Source organism: Lepeophtheirus salmonis, chromosome 13 (genome assembly GCF_016086655.4).
Source record: "Lepeophtheirus salmonis chromosome 13, UVic_Lsal_1.4, whole genome shotgun sequence".
Lineage (NCBI taxonomy): Eukaryota > Metazoa > Arthropoda > Copepoda > Siphonostomatoida > Caligidae > Lepeophtheirus > Lepeophtheirus salmonis.
The window spans coordinates 201,111-226,675 of record NC_052143.2 but is presented as its reverse complement, the minus strand read 5'-3'; the positions used below and the strand labels follow the sequence as shown (position 1 = coordinate 226,675).

The following is a 25,565-nucleotide window of genomic DNA, read 5'->3' as shown; positions in this document are numbered from 1 at the left end:
GAGTGAAGGCATCAAGAAAGAGAGCTTCCTGAAGTTTGTAAAAGTTACCCAGACTGACGGCAAATATTTGTTTGAGAAGCTTCACGAGGTTGTCAAGGATCTCGGCCTTAACCCCGCCCGCACTGTCTCCCTGGCTGCGGACGGTGCCTCCAACATATCCGGCATCAAGAAGGGGCTTGCCGCCAGGTTGAAGGAAGCAGCCCCACTGTGTGTCTACATCCACTGCTACGCCCATGTCCTCAATCTTTTAGTCAAGGATCTTCTCTCAGATATAACCCTGTTGAGAAATACAATGGGGGACAGTATAAATTTTATACAACTTCATTGAAGGGTCACCAAAGAGGTCAGCAATCTATAAGTCGGTGAAGATAACAAATAAAGATGAGGAGCATGCCAAGGTGATGACCCTGAAGAACCAGTCTGCTACCCGCTGGAGTCTCCGCTACGATGCTGTACACGCTGTATCTCTAGGGATGGTCAGAATCATGAAGACCCTCATAATAATGAGAAAAGATAAAGATACATTGTCGAGTTCAACAGCAACTTCTCTGCTCAACAGCATCTTTAGTCACAAATGTGTTTTTGGCATTGAACTGTTGAAGACACTCCTCAGACACACATCTAGCTTGCCAGATGAACTTCAAGGCAGAAAGGTTGACCTAACAAAGGCCCGGAAACACGTCAACCTAGTGATTAGGACTCTTGAAGATCTTAAGAATGAGAAAATCTTTGAATCAATCTGGAAACTTGCTGAGTTGAAGTCGTCTGAGATGAAATCAGTATTTGACCAGGAGGACTCAATTGATTTGGAATTCAAAGAGGCGAAGATTCCAAGGAGAATAAAGTGGAAAGGAACAACTGAATCCTACTTCCGTGAAACACATTTCGATGTTGCAATCAATAAGATTGTATTAGAGCTTGAGAGCAGATTTGCCACCGACGATACAAACATCACAATGGATCTCATTGCAATTGTCAATGACAGTGAAGTGGAGACCTGTGTCATTGAGCGTGTCGCCAAGCACTACAGACTTGAACTCGAGCAGCTCCAGTCAGACCATGCAATCTTCCAGCAATTCAAGGTTAATATTATAATGTTTCATTTTGCATTATATGTTTAAAATTTATGTTTCTCTAGGCAGATATTGACACAGAAGACATGGTGTCGTAAAAAATTGCTGCGGAGTTAATAAGCTCGGGAGTTTTCCGCCTGATGCCGGAGCTATACAAGGTGATCGTTATCCTGGCCTCAATGCCCATCAGCAGCTGTGAGGCGGAGCAGTCATTCTCCTGTCTCAGAAGGCTCAAGAACCACATGAGGACCAGGAGAGGCTCTCCTCCCACGCCCTTTTGAACATGGACAGGGTGATGGTGGACAGGGTGCTCCATGAAGACATGGACAGTTTGATTGACACCTTTGCGTCAAGGAAAGAGAGGAAAAACTTCTTCTTCTAATCATGATAAAGAACACATGCATTTTTTTTTTTTCATTTTTTCAAACACATCACCACGTATACATGCAAGTTAAGAACATCAAGACATGTGAACATAATTTATTTTCTGTCGATGTAACCGTTTCATGGTATATTATAATCTCGTTCATTATCTTCATCCGTTATTATTTTAACAATATTTAAGGAGGTTTAAATTGTTTGACTTAATTGTATAGTTCAAAAATTTTCTCTCATTCTTGCACCGTGCATTTTATACTCCATTATACTCCTTCCTTTATGAATAGGTCGGCATTGACTTTCCGTCTAGAGTTTTTCCTTTTCATTTTATTTTCCCCAATGTTTGCCTGAAGAAAATAATGGTCAGACAGTCCATTGGACGATATTCTTGCAAGATTTAATCTATGCTGTAGCATTTGCCCTGTTTAAATATCCCACGTTCACCACTGAAAATCAACCGTTTACCCTTGTAAAGCGGACCGAAAAATCGTCCTGACATACGGCACTGCCCCTTGGACTACCTATCTAGGTGCATTCTCAACAAAAACTTCTTCTTTAAATTTTACTCTTCAGAATTAAAAAAAAATAAAATTTGAACCACTAAATAAGATCAACCCTGTATAAGTCAACATTATAGTATGCAATAACTCCATCTGACCTAGGTAGTGTCTTTGAAGTCCCTTAACATTTCCTTCTCTAAGAGTCAAAGTGTTTCGCATCCCTAATTCTACTCTGTCCAACAAGGACTTACATTTATAACTCTACAACCAGTCCTCAAGGTTCCACTCCACCTTTTATGAGGGCTCACGAATGTTCATCCAAATTTTGAATATTATGGAACCTATTTAGGGAAGGATCATGAGATAAATCATAATTATACAACTACTAAGGAAACTAAAATTCCTTCTTTATATTACCAATTCAAAAAACAAACAAACAAGCCAGCTAAAAATACACCGGATTTACATCATTGCCCATGACAGGAAAGACTCACAAGTAATAAATTATAACGGAATCGGGAGTGAGGCCTGAAGCTTATAGAACCACAGCAACAATTCAGCTTTATTAGTAGAGTATTACGTATTATTAAAGAATTGAGTTGTTTCTTTCTCATATACGTGTACCTCAATGACACTAAAGGACTCAAATCAATGAAATCGTTTTCTAAGAATAGGATACAAAATAGAGTAGACATTAGAAGGGGATTCAATGAAATAAATATGTATGAAGGATGACACAGACTACAGAGATGGAGTTTGCACTCTTTTTGAAATTTTACAAGTTGGCATATAAAAATTATTATTCCAGTTCATTCAATTTATTTCAATTATATTCGAATTGAATAAATGTAAATTATATCATATATATTAATATAGTTTTATTTAGATGAATTATCCATTTTGAAGAGGTACTTTTTATTTAAAATCCTTGTTCAAATGATGGGGGAAAAAAAAAAGATCAATGACATTTCACCCAGTGCATATTTTTTAAAAAAATGTTACCCTTAATTTCTTATGCCATCAAAATTTCGTCTTCCCATATTTTGAAAATGACAAAATTATACTAATTTGACAACATTAGATCTATGAATAAAAAGGAATATATATGTGCATTTATAACCAATCAAATAATTCATCCACAATCTTAAGAAAAAACAAAGTTAACTTATTCTCAAAAAAAATCGATGAATCAACGATAGAGGTATGAAATCATAAAGGTAAAAATAACAGAGAATTGCAAATTGACATACAAACTAAAAATAATCAAAAGATTTTGGAATTGTGTTAATGTTGATTTAACCATATCTAATGTAAAATTAAGGATGCCAATAGAAACCCAATTTTTAAGTATCAAAAAACACATAACCATTATCTAATCTCATTCGGAGAATGGTTATTGAAATGAAAATATATGGTAAGCATAACGGTTTATCCAATGAAACATTTCAAACTGTGATTCACACTGTTAAAGGATTGGCGAACCTAAAATGGCTGCTTATCTCCTAGATATAAAATACGTTAAGTTTGTATTATTTAGAAAAATAAGTTCTGATCCCATTGAAAGGAGATTCGGAAGGTATCGTAAACTTGGTGACCGGTAATTACTTTTTGAGTTGCAAACAATTTTTAGAGAATTAAAAATAAAATCGAATTAAGTCCTTATTAAAAATGAACATTGGGGTCCTGAAGCTCTGTTTAGTTATAATAAAACAAATCAGGAGTCAATAATCACATAGTGGATAAACTTACTGGAAAATTATAACACAACTTATTGAATTTTAGGGGGGTGAAATATAATGTAGATTCCATTACTAAATACTTCCTTGATAAGAACTCTCTTTTTGTTTCTCACTAACTGGGCATTCTAATCAATTATTATTTCACTTATAGAGCGACTGATGTGTGTTTGAACCAATGGATGATGAAGTAACATATTTTGATGTCCAAGGACAATGAATGATACTTCTATTAAGAGAGATGAGATCCTCAAAGTGGGGAAAATAACCTCTTTTAAAGAGATGAGATCCCTTATGATCAATCGATATCCCAATGTAAATAACAGATATGATTCACAACTGAACTTAATTTTAATTATTTATTTTTAATGGATCGACTGACAATCATTACCCAGGAATATATAAGTCCTCTTATATATAAAAAACACATTTTCCAGCTTCAAATGATTAAAAGTAGCTAATGACATTCCACATTTTTTTTAAATGATAAAAACTAAAGTTTTAATTCAATCACAGCTTTCATCATTTTTTCAAATCCCTAAGGAGATCCTTTTTAATCATTATTTTATTTTTTACAAAAGAAAATAATCTCAAATTAAGAAGAAAAACGAGGGAATATGGAGGTCTAATTATATAAAGATTAACTAAAGTTTTTTTTTAACTCTCTTTTTTAAAATGTATCTCTGATGACGTCAACCGTACCACACACACAAACTATGAACTATTATCTTCAAAATAGGAAAACCATTTGTTAGAGTAGAAAAAAAATCTTTGTATGTATTCCACCATCAAATTGAATAACTATTAGTGTTAACAAAAAAAAATCCAAGTTCTGTACAAACAACAACTAAATTCAGACTAATTAAATGTAATATATATATATATACCTATATGTAGTCATAAATATGTACATAATTTTTAAAAATATATATATAAGCTGAGTGAGTAAACAGACAAAAATATTAATAAATGTAATATAAACAGTTAAAATATCATTGGGTAAATATGTGAACATCAGGGAATTAATTACAAATAATGAATTTCAATATCAATAATTAAAATTACGTATTTTTTTAAATGTAAAAAAAAAAAAAATCTCTCTCTTTGTCTCTTTTTTACAGGCATAAAATTATAAGAAATATTTATAAATAAGTATATTTATGAATAGATATCCAAAGGTTAGGTTATATATCAAATCACAAAACATAGAAACTAATACAAAAAGTATACAAGCGCCTTACTGAAAAGTTATATATGTATTTGTAAAAACTGTATGAATTTGTTAGATTCATAAAACATTGTTATTATTATTACTAAAAAAGTATAATATATTTTTAAATGATGGTAAAAGCCCTTGCTGGCATATATATATATATATACATAAGATATATAAAGTTAATAATAATAGTATTTATAAAAAAATTCTTTGTCTATCGAATTTACATTTCATTTCTTGAAAATAATAAATTAAAGAAATGTGAATAGACGACTGAAGTAAAAAAAAAATATTAATGAGGCGAGGAGAGACGATGGAAGCCCTCTTCTTCTTATGCTTCTTCTATACATCATTGGGGCTACAAATATAGCTAGTATATTTGTAATAATACAAATTACAAGTTGGTCGGGGATGCCGAAAGGAAAGAGAGATCACTATTTAGACGTCCCATTTCATACTCTGAATTGTTGTGCAAGAGTCCAACTCCAGACTCCGATACGTGAATAGACTTTCCAGGGGTCTTTTTTGGTTTCATACGTTTGATATTGGGTTTCATTCCGTCTCGTAAATTCTGTGGGTTAAAAAACAAACAAAACATGAGGCAATTGTAAAGAGTTCGATAGCTTTTATTTTATCATTTGGCTGACCCATTGAAATCTAAACACTTACTAATTCTATAATTAATGAAAGTTGAGTGATTGAAATTAATTCATATTGCGAAATATTAAAGCATAAACAATTAGAACAAAATAAAAGAAACGTACACATCGAGAAAATGAAAGTTATCTTCAAATTTCAATTCGTGCACTCCAAGCAGTTGGGCGGCGTCACTAGGACACCAAGTCCGACAAATTTGAGAGGAAGAAGGGGTCTGTCAAAAGGCCAAACTGGACCCGAACGAGTTAAAGAAAACAGCCCCAGCCGATGCCCTCACGTCCATGAGGGAACATGCAAGAGATCTGGGGGTTTCACAACAGACTGTCCAGAGAGCTATCAAAAATTGGGTGGAAAGAGTTTTGTGAGTGGTGAGCGGCCAATTTTTACTCCAGCAATGAAAAAAACCCATCTCCTCCCTTGCAAGACTCTTTTAGCTAGTAGTGTCCGTCATAAAAATACCAATGCCCTGAAACCCACTGTCAGCCACGACCAAGACACTCTAATAGAGCACTACAACTACAGTGGGTGTCATACCTTCTTTCAGGGCCTGGAAGCCATCATTGCCGCTATGGGCGGCTACATTAATGATAGAGAGAGCTCAGAACCACATCTATTTATGGTATTAATTTTGTTAAAATTCTATTGTTAATTAATAAGTTATATATTTTTTAAGTTTAAAATTCAAAGTGTTCAGATTTCAATGAACCACCACTCTATATGTGCTTTATATAATGTTTTCATATAATGTCAGCATTGTTGATGTTGGGCATTTTGGGGGCCTACATAACAAAATTTTATTACCATATTTTCTTCTTAATATTGAGGAAAATAGTGAACTATTTATTAGATTTCAAAATTGGATGAACAAAATAAATGGAATTAAACCTTTATTATTTCTCTAAAAGGTAATTTTATTTTAGGTTATATCCGAATATGTAATTACAAAGATATTAGTTCATCATTACAGAATCGGATTCCCATATTGGAAAACTAAATTAACTATTATAATTGAAGGAAGAAGATACTTTTATCTAATTAAACAATTTTTTCTATGCTAAATCGATCAAACAAAATCAATTGTACGATTTAGCCTTTTTTTAAAGATTTTCAGATCATATTCCTTTGGTTTAATTCAAATACCTTTGTTTATCATAGACATATAGAATTATTCAGTCTTTAGTCTTTTTAAATTAAACCTATTAAAACCGATTTGTAGATTTTTATACAATGATATGAAAATCAGTTGAAATATTAAATACCTCCATGAATATTTAATTAATTTGAACTTTTCTTTTGCCAATAATGCTCATGATAATCTAAATAATACCTTATAATTATATATTTTAGATATAAAGTCTTTTAATATAAATACTTTTGGCAATATCAACAAAAAAACAAGTTCAAAAATGGCGCTCCTTACATTTTGAACATAGCCTTTTTAAATAAAATGTAACGCCATTTTATAGATATGTTAAAAGAATATCGAGGGGATATACATATGTTCAAATTTTGATACTCATAAATCCATTCTTTATTTTTAAAATATAATTTTGATATAAGGGAGGTTTTATCAAATTTTGAGACTGACAGATTCATTATTACTTAAAAAAATATTTCAATAGAAGGTGTTCAAATTCCGCAATTCTATTAAATTTTTGGTCTTGATGGGTTAAAGGCCATTTCACCAATATTTAATGTAAATAGGTTCACTACGACAGTTATTTGAAAAGCCCATACAAAATCCTGAGATATGACAATACTGGCGTGTATTTAGGCTATTTTTAGTTGGAAGCATCTCTTGGAAGAACACACACCAATTGTCAGCCAGATCGGTATATTTATTTTTGTTTTTCCCGTTTCAAACGGCCCTAGTCCAACTATGAGCCATCAAAATGACGTCAGCTTCAATTATGATATTAGTGATAACGACTTATGGTGAATGAGTGCACTAAATACTGCAAATATTGTGTCGAGCAATGGTTGCATTTGTACCCTTATAGGTATCTATCTATAAAGAAATGAAATAAATAAAAGGCTAAGAAGGTACACTACTACTTAGGTATATATATACATACGTAATAGGTTTTTTTTTCTTTTTCTTAATATCCTCTCTAGAATAAGAAATAAAGAAAATGGGGGCAAGGGAAGGCAGGAAAGAATAGAAGAAAGTTTCTTTCTTAGACACAAGTATACAAATTTATTAAATATTGTATGGAATGATGTGTAAACATGTAAATAAAGGACTCTCTGGTATATAAACACTTTTTCATATCTAATGATTAAAGTGTGTCCAATACTATGTAAATAAATATAGCCAACACATTCTAATCAAAGGCTTAGTCTAGGGGCGTCCTCAGAGTTATATATATATATATATGGAGAAGATTCGTATTTTGAAATATAAAAAAAAAATGAAACGTCATTTTTTACTTTATTAGATACTAACAAAGGGTTATAAGGCGTTCTTCAGGCCAAGGAGGGAGCGCAAAATCCCATTGACAATGGTTAATGTAAGGCATATAGAACAGAAGGTATGTTCTTCTGACTTCTTCAACAGTGTCAACCAGGTTTGCAAACGGGCACGCCTTGTGACGTAGGTGGAATATTAATATATTAAATCATAAAATTCTAATGGCGTCACATGAAAAGAATGATTTTTAATAACAAATCTAAAACAGTACAGAAGATCATACCTTCTCTTCTATGTACCTTGAGTTAATGTAATTTCTTTATAACGTTTGGACCCTTCCGTGCGGGCGAGCATTATAATAAATGATATGTATATTATTATAAATTAAAATAACAAAAAAAATTGAATAAATTTAGAAAACTTCATTATTCGTCAAGTTATTCTTTGAGACGCCAGTCACTTTAATATTTATAACTTAAATAGTTATAAATTTAGTCTCATTCAGCCCCAAAAAACAATTTTTATCGTTTTAGGTGTAGATTAAGCCTCCTTTATCAGCCCCACCCCAGAAATCGGGACCCCCGCTTAGCCTGACAAAGCTAAAAAAGGCATGCAAGCGAAATTTGAGCCTAGAGGGTACAACTGAAATTTTTACCTCACCCCTGAATTTGATCACATGACTTTTTCATTTTTAAAAAAGAAATCCTTTAAAACAAATCCTGCGGTTTTCCAATTATTTGGAGGGAGGGAGGCTACAATGAAAGAATCCCCCCCCCCTGTGGAAATCCCTATAGTCTGTTTAAAGACTTTAAATGATAACAAACAAGCAATTGATCATACTTTATATTTATTTTATATTTTGAGGAAACTTGGCTTTAAAATATTTTAGAAAATAATTGAAAAAATCCAACTTTATGGAAAAAAAAAATTTTTACAAAAAAAAAAAAAAATCAGAAATACAAAGCTGTATACAAAAAGTGAAATTTAAAAAAAAAATATATTTTAAATATTGAATTTTTTTTTTAAATTTAAGAAATCAACAGCCCTAAAAAAATTTGAAATTTTTAATAAAATAACATATGTTATATTTACTAGTAAAATGTAAAAATGCTTTAATTTGGGAGAGGGGATACAGCCCATCCAATCCATCCCCTGCAACGCCCCCTATTACTATTTATTATCTCATCCCAAAATTTTCAAGGATGCAAAAATTTAGAAATTGGGATCTAGCAAAGGGACAATTTTCCAGAAAATGAGAAACCAAATATATGTTTCTTGGTTTTATTTATTTGAGACATTACCTGCATGATTGAACCAGGCTGCATCAATAGGTAATAAATAGCATAGCCTGGGACCCATATCATTGAAGAAAAACTGAGACATAATCCCATATACTCGGCCCACTTTGGATAATTATAGTCTGTACCGTACTTGACCGGAGTGTAGGAAAATATATAGAACACAAATACCAACTACAAGTAAGGGAAAAAATCATCAATTAATTCAATGTTCTTATATTTATCGTTCATTAATGCATACCGCCATAACTGCAGGAGCAAAATATTTCCAACAAAGGTACCAAAACTTATTTGGGCGCGTTCCTGTCATTTCTTCAACACAATCACAGAATCTATCTGTACCAAAAACCCATCCAATAGCAATAGTTTGAAAGAAACAGACCCAAAGAAGCGACATACCGGAGGCGGCGTAAAAATCCATCAATTGAAAGAGGTATACTCCGCTCTATAAAATACAACAAATAACGTACCCACTTAAAGAAAATTGTGTATTTAAGTAAATCATTCCACTTACCTGAGTCATCATTGGTAATCCCATCAAAAACATCAAAGTACACATAGCCATAATAAACTTTCTCCTATGTCGTAAAAGTGTATCTGGCCAATTATCCACAATACCCGTGATAAGTGCTTCAACATTACAAAATTCTGAGTCAATACCGAGAACCTACGAAATAATGATTTTGAAAATCCCTTAATGATACATGAACATCATCCAGGGGCGTCTGCAATTATTTATTTTTTGAAAAATATAATTAAATCTTTTTAAAAAAATTTAAAAAATATATTTAAACTTCAAATACTTTATTTTTTAGTATAAAGAAAAAATTCTTTAATTTGGGTGGGGATCCAACTTCTACAGCAAACCCTCTGCAGACGCCCTTGTAATCTCTTAAGTAACTCACAAGAAGCATAATGAAAAAGGTAACAGCCCAAATAACAGAGCCAGGTAAACTTAGAACCAGATCTGGATAAGTAAGAAACACAAGACCAGGTCCAGAATTGACCACATGATCAATTGTAGTTCCCTGAACATGTGCCATATAGCCCAAAATTGAAAATACTAAAACTCCAGCCAATAAGCAGGTACATGTATTCACTATGCAAGTGATGATTGCATCTCTAATAATAGAAAAAAAAGACGTAAGGATGTATTTAAGCCAATGAGCGGGATAATCAGTTGGAATTAATCAAATGTACCTGAAACAGTTATGGTGGAATTTGTTGTAGGATCCTAGAGCTGGGAGTGCTCCCATACCAACAGAATAAGCAAAAAAGATTTGAGTTGCTCCATCAATCCAAGTAGAGCCCTGTGCAAGCTTTGGCCAATCGATTCTAATGTAAAAGAGAAGACCATCAACAGCTCCATCAAGTGTAACAGCTCGAATCAAGAGAACAAACATCACAAAATAGGGAAATAAAGCCGTGAACCAAATGATCTATATAGAAAGAAAAACACAACATAATTAAATTTAAAAAAAATTGAATTACTGGTTGGTCCATTGAAATCTGAACACATACTAATTCAATTATTAATTAAGGTTTGAAATATTCCTATTTCGATATTTTAAAGCATAAACAATTAGTTACAAAAAAGTTGGCGTCTCTGGGACACCAAGTCCGAGACGTTGGAGAATAAGAAGGGTTTTGTCAAAAAGGCCAAACTGGACCCTGGATCCAAAGGAGTTTAAAAAAACCTGGCCTATCACCTCAAGTCCATGAGTGCCCATACAAAAGATTTTTTCTTTGACACTAACAATGAAAAAAAAACCATCTCCCCCATTGCAAGACTCTTTTGCCCCCTCCCCCTACAGCCTGATGCCAATCTTTTGGACTACACCTTTTGGGTGCATGTTGAGGGTAAGGCCTGCAGTGTCCGTCATCCAAGCACAGAGACCCTCAGAACCACTGCCAGCCATGACATAGGACTACTACTGCAGCGGGTGACATAACTTCCACCACCACCTGGAAGCCATCATTACCGCTAAGGGCGGCCACATTAGTGATTAAGAGAGCTCAAACTCACATCTATTTGAACTATTAACTTTGTTGAAAATAAATAGTAAATTAATAAATTATATCTTGATGAAGTTTAAAATTCAATGTGTTCAGATTTTAAAGGACCACCTATTATTCCTATTACCTTTCCAGAGGAATGAAGTCCTTTCCAAATAATGAGATAAACAGACACCCAAGCAAGGACCAAACATCCCACTAATTCCCATTGTAAGCTCCCAAGACCATGTTCGAGTCCATTTGTTTGCTTTAGAACACGAAACCTGTTAAAAAAATTTACAATATATATTAATAATCTCACATTATGAGTCAAAAGGGGAAAAACTCTTTAATAGATCATTCGTGACTTGCTTACACAATTTCCTTTATATTAAAATTTGAACGTGAGTTCATTCATTTATTGTTTTAGACATATTGAAATATCCTTCAAAAAGGAAAAAAAAAGAAGTATTTTATCAAAACAGAATTAAAAGAGTTTGTTTAGATTATACTGGTCCAAACGTTATTATTTACCATTGTAACACACAAAGTACTGAAGTACATAGAAGTATCCTGGGTGAATTAGGAAACAAGTTTATTAAATAATGTTTATTAATTTTAACCCAAAGAACGTGCTTTTGTCAATGTATCAGCACTCAGAATTACGGGCGAGCTCCAGGCACTGGCAGACGCTGATGCAGACCCTCAAACTTACTCAGCACTTACAAAGTCCAGGTCTTGTCGACTCATGTCTTCAGGGCGGTGCTTCTGTTGTGGTGTCATCTTCAGGCCTTGGACTCTACGTGCGCCTAGATGGAATAGTCTACGGGGTCGATGTCTGGGCTCTGCAGCGGCATGAAGTGTATGTTGCCCTAGTCCAACTCTCAGGTTTTCTTTGCAATGTTGGCAGGTGCTCTATCTTGTTGGAACACCCAGGGAGAGATACCAACGATGGATTTGATCCATGGAAAAACTTTTGTTTCAAGAAATTGATGTACTCATCAGCCTTTAGCCTGTACTCGAAAGGGAACCACATGGTATTCATGCCCTTCCTGGTGGATGCAACTAGGCCACACATCATCACTTAAGTAGAGGAGTAGTGGAGGAGACATATAGGTGCTCCTCGGCTTAATCCTCAAATGTCACTACTCGATCATTCTGCATTTTGAAGACAGGGTCTACAGTGAAGGTTTTTTCATCAGAAAATATCACAATTAGTCCACAGGTTCCCTTGAGGTGGTTCAGGATTTTTTTCCTTGCTCCACCCGGAATATTCTCTACTTCTCTGACAAAAGATGCCGCATGAATACGCTGAAGAGACTTTCCTCCTGACTGCGGTTGACTAACACGAAGGGTTCCCTGCCTGCTCCTGTGGAGTGCTGAGGTCCTCTTTGTCCTTCAACTGCATTAAGACATAGCACATTGTATTCCTTATGGCCTAAGTCTGCTCGAAGATAGCCTTTTGGGCCAACCCCGCAAGGAGGAGCGCTGCGAACTTAATCTTCTTCTCGTACTGTTCATGATAGGACTAGGACAATGTGTTTCTTAGCAATCCACAGCTATTTATGTTTTCTACAACATTGCTCATCGGAGCCTTATATAAGAAAATGAAATTTTACCTCTCAAAATTTGCATAATAATTGTAAATAATATCGTTTGGCCCCGTATATGTAAGTTAAATTACTATACTAAAAGTCTCAAATAAACTATATTTATATTACATGACCATCAAGATTCACATTAGGTCTTGGGTATTAATTCAAAACTATATAAATAATTATAAAAGTCTTTACAAAGAAAAAATATGTAAATAAATGACGACAGACTTTAGATCACAGTAATTGCTCTGGATTACTTTTTCAGCTTTTTAATAGGTTATTATCAGGATTGGAATACAATGCTTGTTTATATAAAAATATTTTTCATTATTTTTGAACACAAAAGAAAGCAAATCAACGTCAATGTTTACAAGAAATGTTTAATATATATGATTTTATTTCTTTTCTTTTTTCTTCTATACCTGACAATAAGTAGGTATAATAAAAAAATCTGACCTCCTTTCAACAACCCCGGCTTAGTTCCTTTTGGTCTTTATCCCTTTGTAGATTTTGACTATTACTTTACAAGATAATATCTGCAACATTTGATTATTAAATCAATCCAATTGTTTATTGGATGTGTAAGAGGATAAAATGCATTACATTTTGTGAAGAATCACAAACTAATCCATTAGGTATGGACAGTGAATATATTATACCGGTAGTTGCATAAATACACGGACTAATTATCAAACGCTTATATCTCAAGGTTCCGTGACCGGAAATAAAAATTGCAGCACAAGTAACTCGTTAAATCTTTTGGCTTTGTTTTTGTTTTTCTTACTCGCATCAAACAAAGTCGTTAACGATGAATGACGAGGTTAAACGTCATATGGTTGCCACTCTCCTCCGCACCGGTAGGTCTGTCAAGAAGATAATCAAAGACACTGTACTATCCAGGACTACTGTGTTCAAGGTCCAGAAGCTTTTCAAGGAGGGAAAAGATCTGAAAGACCTGCCCATACCCCTGGAATGACTCAGGATTGGCTCGCTGCCAACATGCCATTTTGGAACAAAAAAAATTGGCCACCTCAATCACCTGATTTGAATCCCCTTGACTACAGTGTGTGGTGGCAAATTGAGAAGAAGGCCTGTGCTACCCGCCAATTGTAGGTATGGTGACATGTCTATCACTACACAACCTAACAGTGGTATAATCAGTTATATAATTATTAATTAGAGTGTTCGATATATTTTAAAGTTGAGGAAATTCAAAATTATCATGGACCGTGAGATCGGTTTAGATGTTGGTAATTACCTCTTCATTATTTCTTTTTCTGCATTATTTCTTGGTTCAAACCTTGTTTTCACTCAAGACAGAGCTCCGTTTCATCACTCCGCTAAGACCAATACCTTCTTGAGAGACGACTTTCCGGACCTCAACATGTGGCTACCCTCCTCTCCAGCCACAAACTCCCTGGACTACTCTATCTAGGTGCGTCTGGAGGAGAGGGCGTGAACTGCCTCTCATAGGATTGTCCAGTCTCTTAAGGTTTCCATCAAGAAGGATTGGACCAAGATCAAGTTTGACTACATACTCAAGGCCTGCAAGGGATTTAGGCCTCGTTTTGTGTAATTATTAGAGATGATATCTCACATATTGAATACAATTTGTGCCGAGCACTATTTTCGGATGAATTTGTTAAATAAATGCCCGCAAAAAATCTCTAGTTTAAGTTTTACTCTAGAAAATTCTGAAAATATTAGAATGTGCACCACTAGATAATATCAACCCTTTATACATAAAAAAAAAGTTCATAAATATGAGAAAAGAAAAAATATCTTTTTTATTCTAGATATCTTTAATTTCAGTTCTTAAAAAAGTAAGATCATCGATATTTTCAATAGAAACAACTAACTATTAAATATTTGGTGGATAACTGGTCTTACTTATATGGTTATTTCATGGATATTTAGGTTAATATGTAGTAGGATAAAAACTGCTTATGTAAGGACATAGTGAAAGAATAAGAAATATAAAAAAGATCCTCAATTGTTTCAAAGTTATGAATAGTTGTAACTTTTTCTTCTTCAACTCAACGCCACAACCACTACACCGTACAAAAAGCCGAAAAGAAGAAATAAAATTATTTCTTTTATTCATAATGATAAGAAAAATAAAGAAAAAAAAGTTTCACAAAGAATGTACCAAACAAAAAAACCCTAAAAATGGTTACAAAATATTCAGACTACGAAGGAACAAGAACAATTTATGTGGAGTTACATACTTCCTGCCTTTTCAAACACCTACCTTTTGGTAAGTATATTTACTATGAACTTTTTTCTTGAATAGAAAAATTGAATCGAAGACTCATATTTTGTGTATGTAGAGAAAAAAACTTACAGAGATAACATTTGTATTCGTACATACATATGTACGAATTACAGACTTTCTAAGCTATTTTATCTTATAAGATCTCATTTCTATTATGCAAGCATGGAAGTCTATTGACGTCATTTGTTTATTCTTTTTTATCCCACTTTAGTCATTTTGTTTATACATACTTTATAAGTTTACAGTTCTTAGACAATGGCAGTGGAAAATTTGTGATCTGTTGGTAGTAGTTTTTAACCTCTATGACGTACTTTCCGAAGTTTCAAACAACCCATGGTCCCGATGTTTATTATGGAGATTTTAGAAGGGATATAATGCTTCGTGAGAAGCAGCGGCTGTGATTTTTTACCTCAAGTAGTCGAAAACAACCCATTAAATAGGGGTTAAATTTGAAGTATTTGGAATAATAAAAAAAACTTCTTTCCTATCAGTTCGGTCCCGTCCTTGTCTGTTTTTATGATAATTGCAACAGCTGAAATGACGTAGTTACTTACTACATCATTTCAGTTTGGGAAGTTTACTCATAACCTCTTTCAAAGAGACAATATATCTTAATTTTGAAGTAGGTAGTTTGTGGCTAGATCTGATTATTATACATTTTAGCTATCATTAATTTTTTTCTTTATTTTTATATTCTTTAATCCTAGCTCGGAGTGAAGAAAATAGAGATATATCTAGAGCCGCACGATTGACTAATCGGTCCTTAGTACCCTTGAGTGGTAAAAAAGTTAGACTGATAAAATAAAAAGACTGAAAGGGGGGAGACTGATTTGTAAATCAGTCCTAGGGACCGATCCAGCACTAATTATTGTATTTAACAAAAGAAAAAGACGACTCATTTAGGAAAAAAGAAAAAGACCGTCTTTACTCCAGGTATCTAAAGTTGCATGTTGCAGCAAAGATACAATATCTTGAATCTTTTATTAAATTAAAAAATAAAATAAGTAGTTATACTCACATCCAAAACTCCTCCACGGGAGAATAAGTCTTGTTTTCACCAACAAACACGGATTTGCTATGATGTGCAATGTTGTCCAAATTAGCCGTTTCATTTGTCACCTCCCCTGGGTTATAGCAAAACTCAGAATTCCACCAACCATCTGTAATTAATAAGTTTATATAGACCTCAAAATTATATTAACCTTCGACAACATACCACATGTGTTCCATGGAAGATCCGGCAATGCAGTGAAAGACGCAATGAGGTAAAAAAATGTCCATGAGATGATTACACAGTAGTAGATATCCAAAAAGAATACGACACACATGGTTGCTATCCCGACACCTGTAAGATAGAAATCACAATGGATTTTTAGTGTATGTTGATTTGTATACACATTAGGTGGAATATCAAAATAGAAAGAAATCTAATTGCTAAATTAAATTTTTGAACTCTCAGCACTAGGAGTTTGTAAAGCTCAAATTAAGAAACATGCTTAAAAAACATCAATTTCCTAGTTTGTCTCGGAACACAATTACCTTAATCTTACTTGGATTCTTCCAACAGATTAAGAAAATAAATGATCCTAAAAATATGCAAACAGTTTTATTTGCCCATCAATATATTGAGTTAGATAGTCAGAGTTGTTATACCACTTATGTATAGAATACCAATACAGTGGTTCAAAAGACTTTATATTTTAGTTTGTAGTTTCTCTTAGTAACTGTACTAACCAAAAAGTGAATTATAAATGACATTTTTTTTAACACTGTTGCCACCGTCAATTCGACCTCTTTGCAACCAAATAAGGAAGAATGGGTACCAGGCCTTGGAACTTTTAGCCAGAAAGACAGCTTACTGACCAACTTCCAGCATTTATATCTAAAGATGGGATATTTGTAAAGAAAAAACTTAGTAAAGTCATAAGAAAAGGAAAAACAATTGACCATTTGAGATTTCTTCTCTTCATTTAATCAGTTCTGTGTGTGTTAACATCTACATAAAGAGAAAAACCATCGCCATATGAATTTGAATAAAATTATACTATGTTTCCTGTACTAATGCTATTTTAAATATAGAAGGTTCTTTTCTTTATAGCTGTAATTCATTGTCTCCCTCAAAATCATATAACAAGCAGCTGATATTAACAACGGTCTTAATTTAGTAATAACATAAGTCGCGCTCCAACCTTCTCCTAGCCTCTACAAAGATCCCATCTCTAATTATAGCATGAGTTTCTTAGTTGATGGATGAGCAGAAATTTTAAAAGTGAATGAAAATACAGAAGCTCTCTTTTTTCTATTTATATAATACAAACCAAGGTCAGGTATGTAGGTAAACTCTATGGTAGTCCATCATTAAAACATTGATGAAGGCAACAAATAAACGGTTGTATTTGCAATTTTTAAACATGGGATTGAGCTTAAAGTCTTTGCATTTGAATAATTTGTGTAAAAATTTAATTAACCATTACATTAATATAAATATAACCGAACCCGTTGTCCTGATAAGTAGGGACACATGGAGTAAGCCTGGTGATAGGTCTAACTATAAGTAGTTTTGTAGATCTTGGTTATTTTTTAAGCTGACCTGTTTTTATAGAATTGGTAATCTGAAGAATAAATTTTCATTTCCTTCGAATTTAAGATTATTATTTAATTATAATGATAAGTGCATATATTGATTCATTATTGTAGTTAACAAATTAGAATAAGCAGACCTATAACACTAGAAAATAAGGGGAATGGCCCTGAAAATGAGTTGTGTAGCAGACTAACAACAAACTAACGGGTTCACACTTCTGGTACCGGTTGGAAATTTGAAACTTACACACTTGGAAAGAAGAAAATAAAACCTCTCATTTTTTATTGGTATATTGAACAAAAATCTTTAATTATCTTTTTCAGATACCTAGCCAATGCCAAAATGGTTTATATTTAGCCCCCAATACTCTCACAGACGGCAACAAGCCCCTTGCGAAAAGAGTTGCAAGTATTGCATAGGAAGTTTGGGTGGTTTATGGCAATTACTCCTCGTCGAGAGAGGCCTTCATGGCTTCAACATTTGGTGACAGATGCTACAGGTCCTCCTCTCGATGTCTTCCCAGAAAGAAAAGTCGAGGGGATTGACACCTGGACCGTATAGTGGCCACATTCTCTTGTCCCAGAAACCAACGTTGTTAGCTAAGAACACCTGAGTAATTTTGGCGGTGTGAGTGGGAACCTCAACGTAATGAAAGGCGACGTTGCCGAACAGGACAGTTTCCTGGACCCAGGGGAGCAGGTTGGCCGTGAAAATGTTGATGTTCATGGCTTCCGTGAGTCTGAAAACCTATGGGAACTAGATCAGGGCGTACATGAGGTCATCTGCATTAATGATGGTCTATTTACGGATCCCTCTTTGCTCTCTATGGTCTCGTTGTGGTCTAGCCTCTTCTTAATATCGTGGTTGGTCTTACGAGCCATTCCCATCAACTTGGCCACCTCTGTTAGAGTGTTACACAAAACACTTCATATCAATATAACAGAAGTGTGTAAGTTTCAAGTTTCCACTAAGTAAATGTACATACATTAAAAATGAAAATGTTTCAAAATTAACATTAAAAATAACCCTTCATGTATTGTAATTTTATATACTTATTTCATAAAGAAATTTGTAGTTATTTAGAAATAAAAAAAAATATATATAAATGTAAATTTATGGATATGAATAATAATTATTATTTTTATATGGGTGTGTCAGTTCTAATATCTACTAGAGTAAGTTTTTCCGGCATTGTCCGGAATATTACAAAATTAAGACCGTAAAATTTAAAGAATTATTATCGCTGCATGTTAAACGGAAATTATGAGGTTTAGAGAAGAAAAATATTTAAGTCAAACTATATTTTGCCCATCTTTCATATTATTGTGAAAGATCCTAAATTTTATTCTCTCTTATTTTTTTTTTATCTTCTCTAAATCTTAGAATCTCTTTTTAAAAAAAGAATGTAGAATTACATACCAACATACTACATGAATAATTCGTACGTTTTTTGTTTTATATGAAATAGTCAGATGTTAGTCAAAAAGTTAGTTTTGAGGAAAATGATATTTAAAGGCCACAATGGCCTATAAGACCGAAAAAATTGTTACAAGAACCGTTTTTGGAGATTTAAGAAGCTACATGAAAAATTTTAACAAAATCCATTCAATAGTTTTGGCGTAATTTCCAGACAAACACACATACATTCGCATTTTATTTAATATTGCATATATTTTAAGAATAAATAATACAATTTAAACAAGTTTCAAATAAATATACTTTCAGCCCTAGTTGCACCAAGCAAAGATTAAATTTAAGACAGCTGAAATGCAAAATTAAATGAAGTAGAGTTGGTGAAACCGGGACTCAGAATCTATTTAGTCCTACTAAAACTTTTTTTTTTTGACGGCAAATCTTTTTAATTTGTAATATTATGTTTATTCATTATTTTTTCAAAAAAATATTCGCACAATATTATTTTTTTCTAATTAAAATTATTTTATATTAAATAATATTTTTTTATCCACAATTATTACCCTTAACTTTCATCTAAATATATATTTCATTTCAAAATATTGCTCTGAATCGAAATGATACTCGAAAAATGTGGTTACAAAAAAAAAAGACTTTATAGACCGAAACTACATCAATTGAAAATTTTAACAATCATGTCCGTGTTATATGGCTTCAATAACAATATCAGATGATAATGGGGGTATTGCCGGTGGGATTTCCAAAACATGAATTCTTATTTCGTCAAATATCAATAACAGTGCACAGATTAGCTTTTTTTTTTAAAGTCCCGTTCTCTTGAATTACATAAATCCACAAAAAAGAACTCAAATAGTAAGTAATGAACCAGCTAATTTGTGATAAAGCTGAACGTTAATTAATTGTAAAATTACTCAAAGTCAACTCGTACATCACTGTTCATGTGTCGGTCCTTATGTAAGACTGAAAACTACAGTCCCATCCAGTTCAGTCTCAGTATGTTCCAGTTCAGTCCTGCATATCAGTCCATCAGTCCCAATCACTTATAAATTTCCCTTCTTGATGAGGACACTTAACTATAATTTTTTCCTTTTTTAATCAGTTCTAGTACTGACAGTCCTAAGGAACGACAGTCTTAAGGACCCGTCCTAAGATTGGACTGAATAAACAAGGACTGACACACCCCTAACTAGGAACGCTGGAGCTATAATGAATATTGATGTAAATCGTATACGAAATAAACCCATGTATAACTCTACTTTCATCTTTAAGCAAAGATAACTCGAATTATAAGGAGGATAAAGTCATTTAAAAAAGGGGTTTAAATTTTTTTTTAGACAAGACTTTGAAATATATTTACATAATTCATCATTATCATCAATACCAAACGCTTAAAAAAGCTCTAAACCTTAAAATTTGCAAAAAAAATGAAGGGTATGATGGTAATAGAAAAAAAAATAGAGTCATATATGGAATTAGAGGATAAACCTCTATTAAGTTTAGCATATACTCTTCAAGAGCTGGGGGGGGGGGGAAAATGTGATGTTGTTGGATAATGTAATGTGTGAATTTTTTTGGGTTGATTTGTATTGGATATTTCATTTTTCCAAGTATCAAATGAACATTATTCGATGCACTTGTATAAATCAATATTATGTATCTATGGCATATAAAAAGAAAAAGAAAACGAACCTAGAACTTATTAAACTGTAGATGTTGTAAAGTTAAAATTTGACATCCTTTTGATGCTCATTATTTGGGATTTTTATTATCGGTTAATTATTATTAAATGAAGATTATATTATGAAACAATTAAAATTGAAATTTTTAGGAAAGTTATATAGGTGTAAACCACTAAACAATTCCGGGAAAATGGGATCTTGGAAGAGAAACCCTAGTTTGTATATATGTATTTTTTTTTAAATATTCATAGCACTCATACCCTTCCCTATTTTCAAATGATAAGGACATCTTAATTTCTCATTCTATTCTTTTTTTATATAAAAAAGCTAGAAAAGTTGGCAAAGATTTATTAGAGTTTTCTAGTTATACAATGCATGTTCATAGAACATGGAATGAAGTTTTCAAAATATACATATATCTAAGAAGTAAATTAAAAAAAAGAAGAATTTTGTGAATCTAAAATCAAGCGGGACTGAAATTTACACATTACTACCCCTGTGAAGGTCGTGTCATACTGTCACTGAGCATCACATAAAATACTACAGGGTGTATCTTACACATTTAATTATTTTCAATCCGGAATAACATTTGTGCAAATTTACAGAGGAGTACAACAAGACTTCTTATCTCTGAACAGAGCAAGCTGATACGGTTGGAAAGAGCAGAGAAGATTCAAAAAGAACAAAAAATCAAGTGGCCAGTACAGGCGAATTCTGTCTTTCCATTTTATTGGAAAGGAAAGAGAACCCTCAATGCAGATGCTTATATCAAACTTCTGGAAAAGAAAACGCTACCTTGGGCCACAGAAAAGCTCGGGGACAACTTTGTTTTCCCTCAAGAAGGTTTCATCAAGACACAGGCCTTCTTGAGAGACAACTTTCTGGATTTTTGGGACCTCAAAATATGGCCTCCCTCCCCTACAGATGGGAACCCGATAGACTACTATATCTAGGCGCGTCTGGGGGAGAGTATATTTCTGCTACACTTGAGACCTACTCCTCACATGAGTGTCTAATCTCTAGAGTGGTGGTTCTTAACCTGGGTTCGGTGAGTTAGTCTCAGGGATTCGGGAGAGGTCAAAACACACATGATTTATGATGACACGTTCTACTTGACCAATTAAGAAGGGTTCGTTGAATATTCATACGAAACTGGTGGGGTTGAGTATCTCAAACAAGATTAAGAACCAGTGCTTTAGAGGCTTCCATAAAGAAGTAGTGGACCAAGCTCGAGTCTGACTACATAGTCAAGGCCTGCAAGGGATTTAGGCCTCGTATTGAGGTACTTATTAGAGCTAGTCGGTAAAAGTTCTGCCAAACACTATTTTCAGATGATTTTTATAAATAACTCACAACCTCACATAACCTCTCATTTTAATTTTACTCTTGAAAAATTCAAAAAATAAATGTCTATCACTAGAGAAGGTCAACCTTTTAGAGTTTTCGTGATTTGATCATCCATTCATCTTATTATTGGTAAGAAAATACCAAATTGCATAAAATCCGAGGCATGAATTTCAACTAGAACTATAAAATGTCTTAAATGTTGGTTAATCTTCTATAACGATAAAAAAAAAATGAGGATATATCCGAAGTAGCCATCTTTTGTCTCTTGTATGACAATTTAAATTGGGGCTTCAAGGGTGAATTTGAAAGTGGGAATTGCTGATAAATCAGATGTGCTTCCTCTAATCAAACAATCAATCTTTTATGTACAAATAATATGTTGTACTAGATCAATTAAAATAATTATTTGTAGGTAATTAATTTAGAGATAAAGGATTTCAAAATATGAAATGTGCATATATAAAAAATGGAGCAATATATATTCAAATATCCATACTTTTCTTAAAATAAGTCAAGTAATCGATCACAATAAATTCATTTTATTTCGAAAACATAAAAGGAATAGATTTCCTCATATGGTAATGGAAAAAAAAAATAGACACACAAAGTATTCCATATCCTGTAAGTTTTTAAGTTGGTCCATCTTCTTTTTTTTTTTTTTTTTTTTTGAACTGATAATAATATGAAGATTGAATTTTCTTTTCCTTAGCAATTGTCATTATTATTTAATACCTGAGTATTATTCCCAATTAGATTCAATTATACTCAAAACCTGATTGAAAATTCGTGTGTGCTTATCAAAGAATGAGCCTGGGGATTTGTTGCAAATTTATTATGATAAATCCTTGTTGGACTCTGAGTAGAATTGAGGATCGATATTATAGTAATTCTAGCAAATATCGTTGTTTATAACGTTTTCTCCTTCCTCTTTTGTCACAGCAGATTGTAGCTGATCTAATGAAACGTCGAGGGTTACTATAATGCTTCCCGGTTTCTTTTCTTTTTTTTTTAACTTGCCATTCTACACTGGATTTTCATTATTGTCTATATCTTTTAGGTCAGTGATGCATAAAACATGCCCTGCCGGTATGTAAAAAAAAAAAAAAAAAAATATGATCATCCTTACAATTTGATGAGTTTTGGGGAGGAAAGGAGCTTAGTTATCATGATAAATCAGCTGCAAGCATTCGTAAAAGAAAGGAAATAAAAGTTAATCTTACTCCGTATTATATAGCCAAGATATATAGACATTAATCGAGTTTTAGGCGGATGGGGGCATCCCTCTTACAAAGGAAATAGTCTACAATCCTCCTCTCTATACAGCGACGTTTACAAAGGTGGGCTGGGGGGTTTGTTGTACCCCCATCTTCCAAAAAAAAAGGAATTTTTGCAAAAGAAAATATAATTTGTCATTCTGGTAAAATATGCAGCAGAGCAAAAAATTTAGTATTTGAAATAATAATTCCAAAAAAAACAACTTTTTTGTAAAAACCAGCCATCGATTTAGAATTTTTTTTCCAAAAAAAATAAATATTATCTGAGTAGCTTTGGATTTTTGATATATTTTACCTAAAAATTAAATTTTCAAATTTTTTATTTTGGAATTTTTTTTTCCAAAAAATTTTTATCATTCAGTTATTTTTCAAAAATTTAATTTTCTGTAAATGGTTATTGGTTTTTGGAAAAAAAAATAACAAATTGAGTTAATTGTCAATAGCTAAAAATTTTGTAAATGTTTTTCAAAAAAATTTCATATCTTAAATTTTTTTCCAAAAAAAATAATTTTTGTGAATAGCTATGTATTATTGAAATTCCAAAAACCTAGCGCCCCTACCCCCCTAGTAATATGATCCTGCGGATTCCCCTGTTACCTGTTAAAATAGACATAATCTTTTTATAAAATTATTTCATCATTGATATAAATTCACTAATATACTTTATATATTCACATATTGCATTCAAATTGTACATTAATTATACGTATTATCAAAAAATTCAAGAAATTCCCCCCTCCCCCCAATAATCAGAATCCATGGGTGACCATCCTCCTGGCTTAATTTTGCAACTTGATCACACTATATAGGGTGGAATTAATTCCGAAATGTCGATCCTCATTTCCACTCCGGGTCCAACAAGTACTTACACTTAAATATACCTCTCTAGCAATGTAATCGTAATCAGGCTTGCTAGAATTTTCCATTTTATGCATTGTACCGACAGCTGAGCAAGACAGATAGTTTATAACAAAACATCCAACCACTCATACTCTATGACGTCAATATTAAAAAGCGTGTTGGAAGTCAAACGTCAGTCGTATACGCGCTATGGTATAACCTTTTATTTCTATAAACCTTGGAGTGGTGGTTAACTTTGAAAAAACATTCTTACGAAATAAATTTGTTGTTATATAGTGTAGTGTTCATTTGAAACAGTAAAATCAGCATTCATGGACCATAACAAAACTTTATTAAAAATGAGCACTAACAAGTAATAAAATTATGCTTTCAAATATTTATTTGATATGGAACAAAAATCATTTGGATATCAAATGTGGTACATAAGGATCAATACCCATAACCCTTATGATAAAATAAATTGTAAAGAAAAGCCTTTAATGCGCCCCAACGACAGACTTCCAAGACAAGGTACATACTCGTACATTTTGACCCAAAGACATTTTACAAATCTGTTTCCCGTCTACAATATACATACGAGATTTTTCAGTTGAATTGTTTGCTTAAATGACGTGAAATAGTACTGACTCTTACTTTGCACCATTTTCGAATCAAATTAGACTGATTAATTTATTTATTTTCAATATTTTGTAGGAAATATTGGAGGATCATGAAACTTCGTAATGGCATCATCTCTCGTGGACGTTTTCCTTGGGCGCCCTGTTCTATCTTTATCCGTATAATTACGTATGGCAGTATGAATAGCTGCCTTGTCACAGCTCATATTTAGGGCAATTTTGCGCTGAGAATAGCCTTTTTTAATGTGTAATGCCACTATTTTAGCCTTTGGACATCAGAAAAGGTAGCTTTCTCTCTCCCCCCCCCCATTTTGGAAGAACATCCATTATAGCTAATATGCGTGTACAACCTGTCCTACAAGGCAACAGGTAGCTAGACTCAGTGGAACATGAGGCGTACTTTACTTGGATAATACGCGTTCATACACGTCAAGAAAACTATTATTATTGAATTAGGTGAAATATAAGGAGTGGTCTTGAAGTGTTGTAAATGACTGTAAGCCCCATTCATTTAAAAGAAAATTATATAAAGTACTTCCTTTTTTTTTAAAGAGTTAGACTAAACGCCTGCCAGATTTAATTTATTTTATACAGTGCACCTTATATATTATACTCCTGTTTTCCCTTTATACT

General features: G+C 33.0%; 1 protein-coding gene and 1 pseudogene across 2 annotated transcripts in view; one reads left to right on the top strand and one right to left on the bottom strand.

Moving 5' to 3' along the window:
• Nucleotides 1–375: 375 nt before the first annotated feature.
• On the top strand, nucleotides 376–1,171 carry LOC139906963 (uncharacterized). Its single transcript, XM_071892874.1, has 2 exons — nucleotides 376–1,082; nucleotides 1,139–1,171. Exons 1-2 carry the CDS (start codon nucleotides 402–404, stop codon nucleotides 1,169–1,171), a joined length of 714 nt encoding a protein of 237 aa, XP_071748975.1. The 5' UTR covers nucleotides 376–401.
• A 3,753-nt stretch (nucleotides 1,172–4,924) lies between these two features.
• The window catches only part of LOC121127512 (sodium- and chloride-dependent GABA transporter 1-like), a 33,428-nt pseudogene continuing 12,787 nt past the window's right edge, over nucleotides 4,925–25,565 (bottom strand). Inside the window, exons 4-12 of the transcript XR_011783391.1 lie at nucleotides 16,353–16,481; nucleotides 16,155–16,296; nucleotides 11,412–11,547; nucleotides 10,469–10,707; nucleotides 10,174–10,390; nucleotides 9,783–9,935; nucleotides 9,510–9,713; nucleotides 9,272–9,442; nucleotides 4,925–5,474 (exon numbers count right to left, since the gene is read on the bottom strand). The product of XR_011783391.1 is annotated as a sodium- and chloride-dependent GABA transporter 1-like (transcript). The remainder of the gene's footprint in view (nucleotides 5,475–9,271; nucleotides 9,443–9,509; nucleotides 9,714–9,782; nucleotides 9,936–10,173; nucleotides 10,391–10,468; nucleotides 10,708–11,411; nucleotides 11,548–16,154; nucleotides 16,297–16,352; nucleotides 16,482–25,565) is intronic.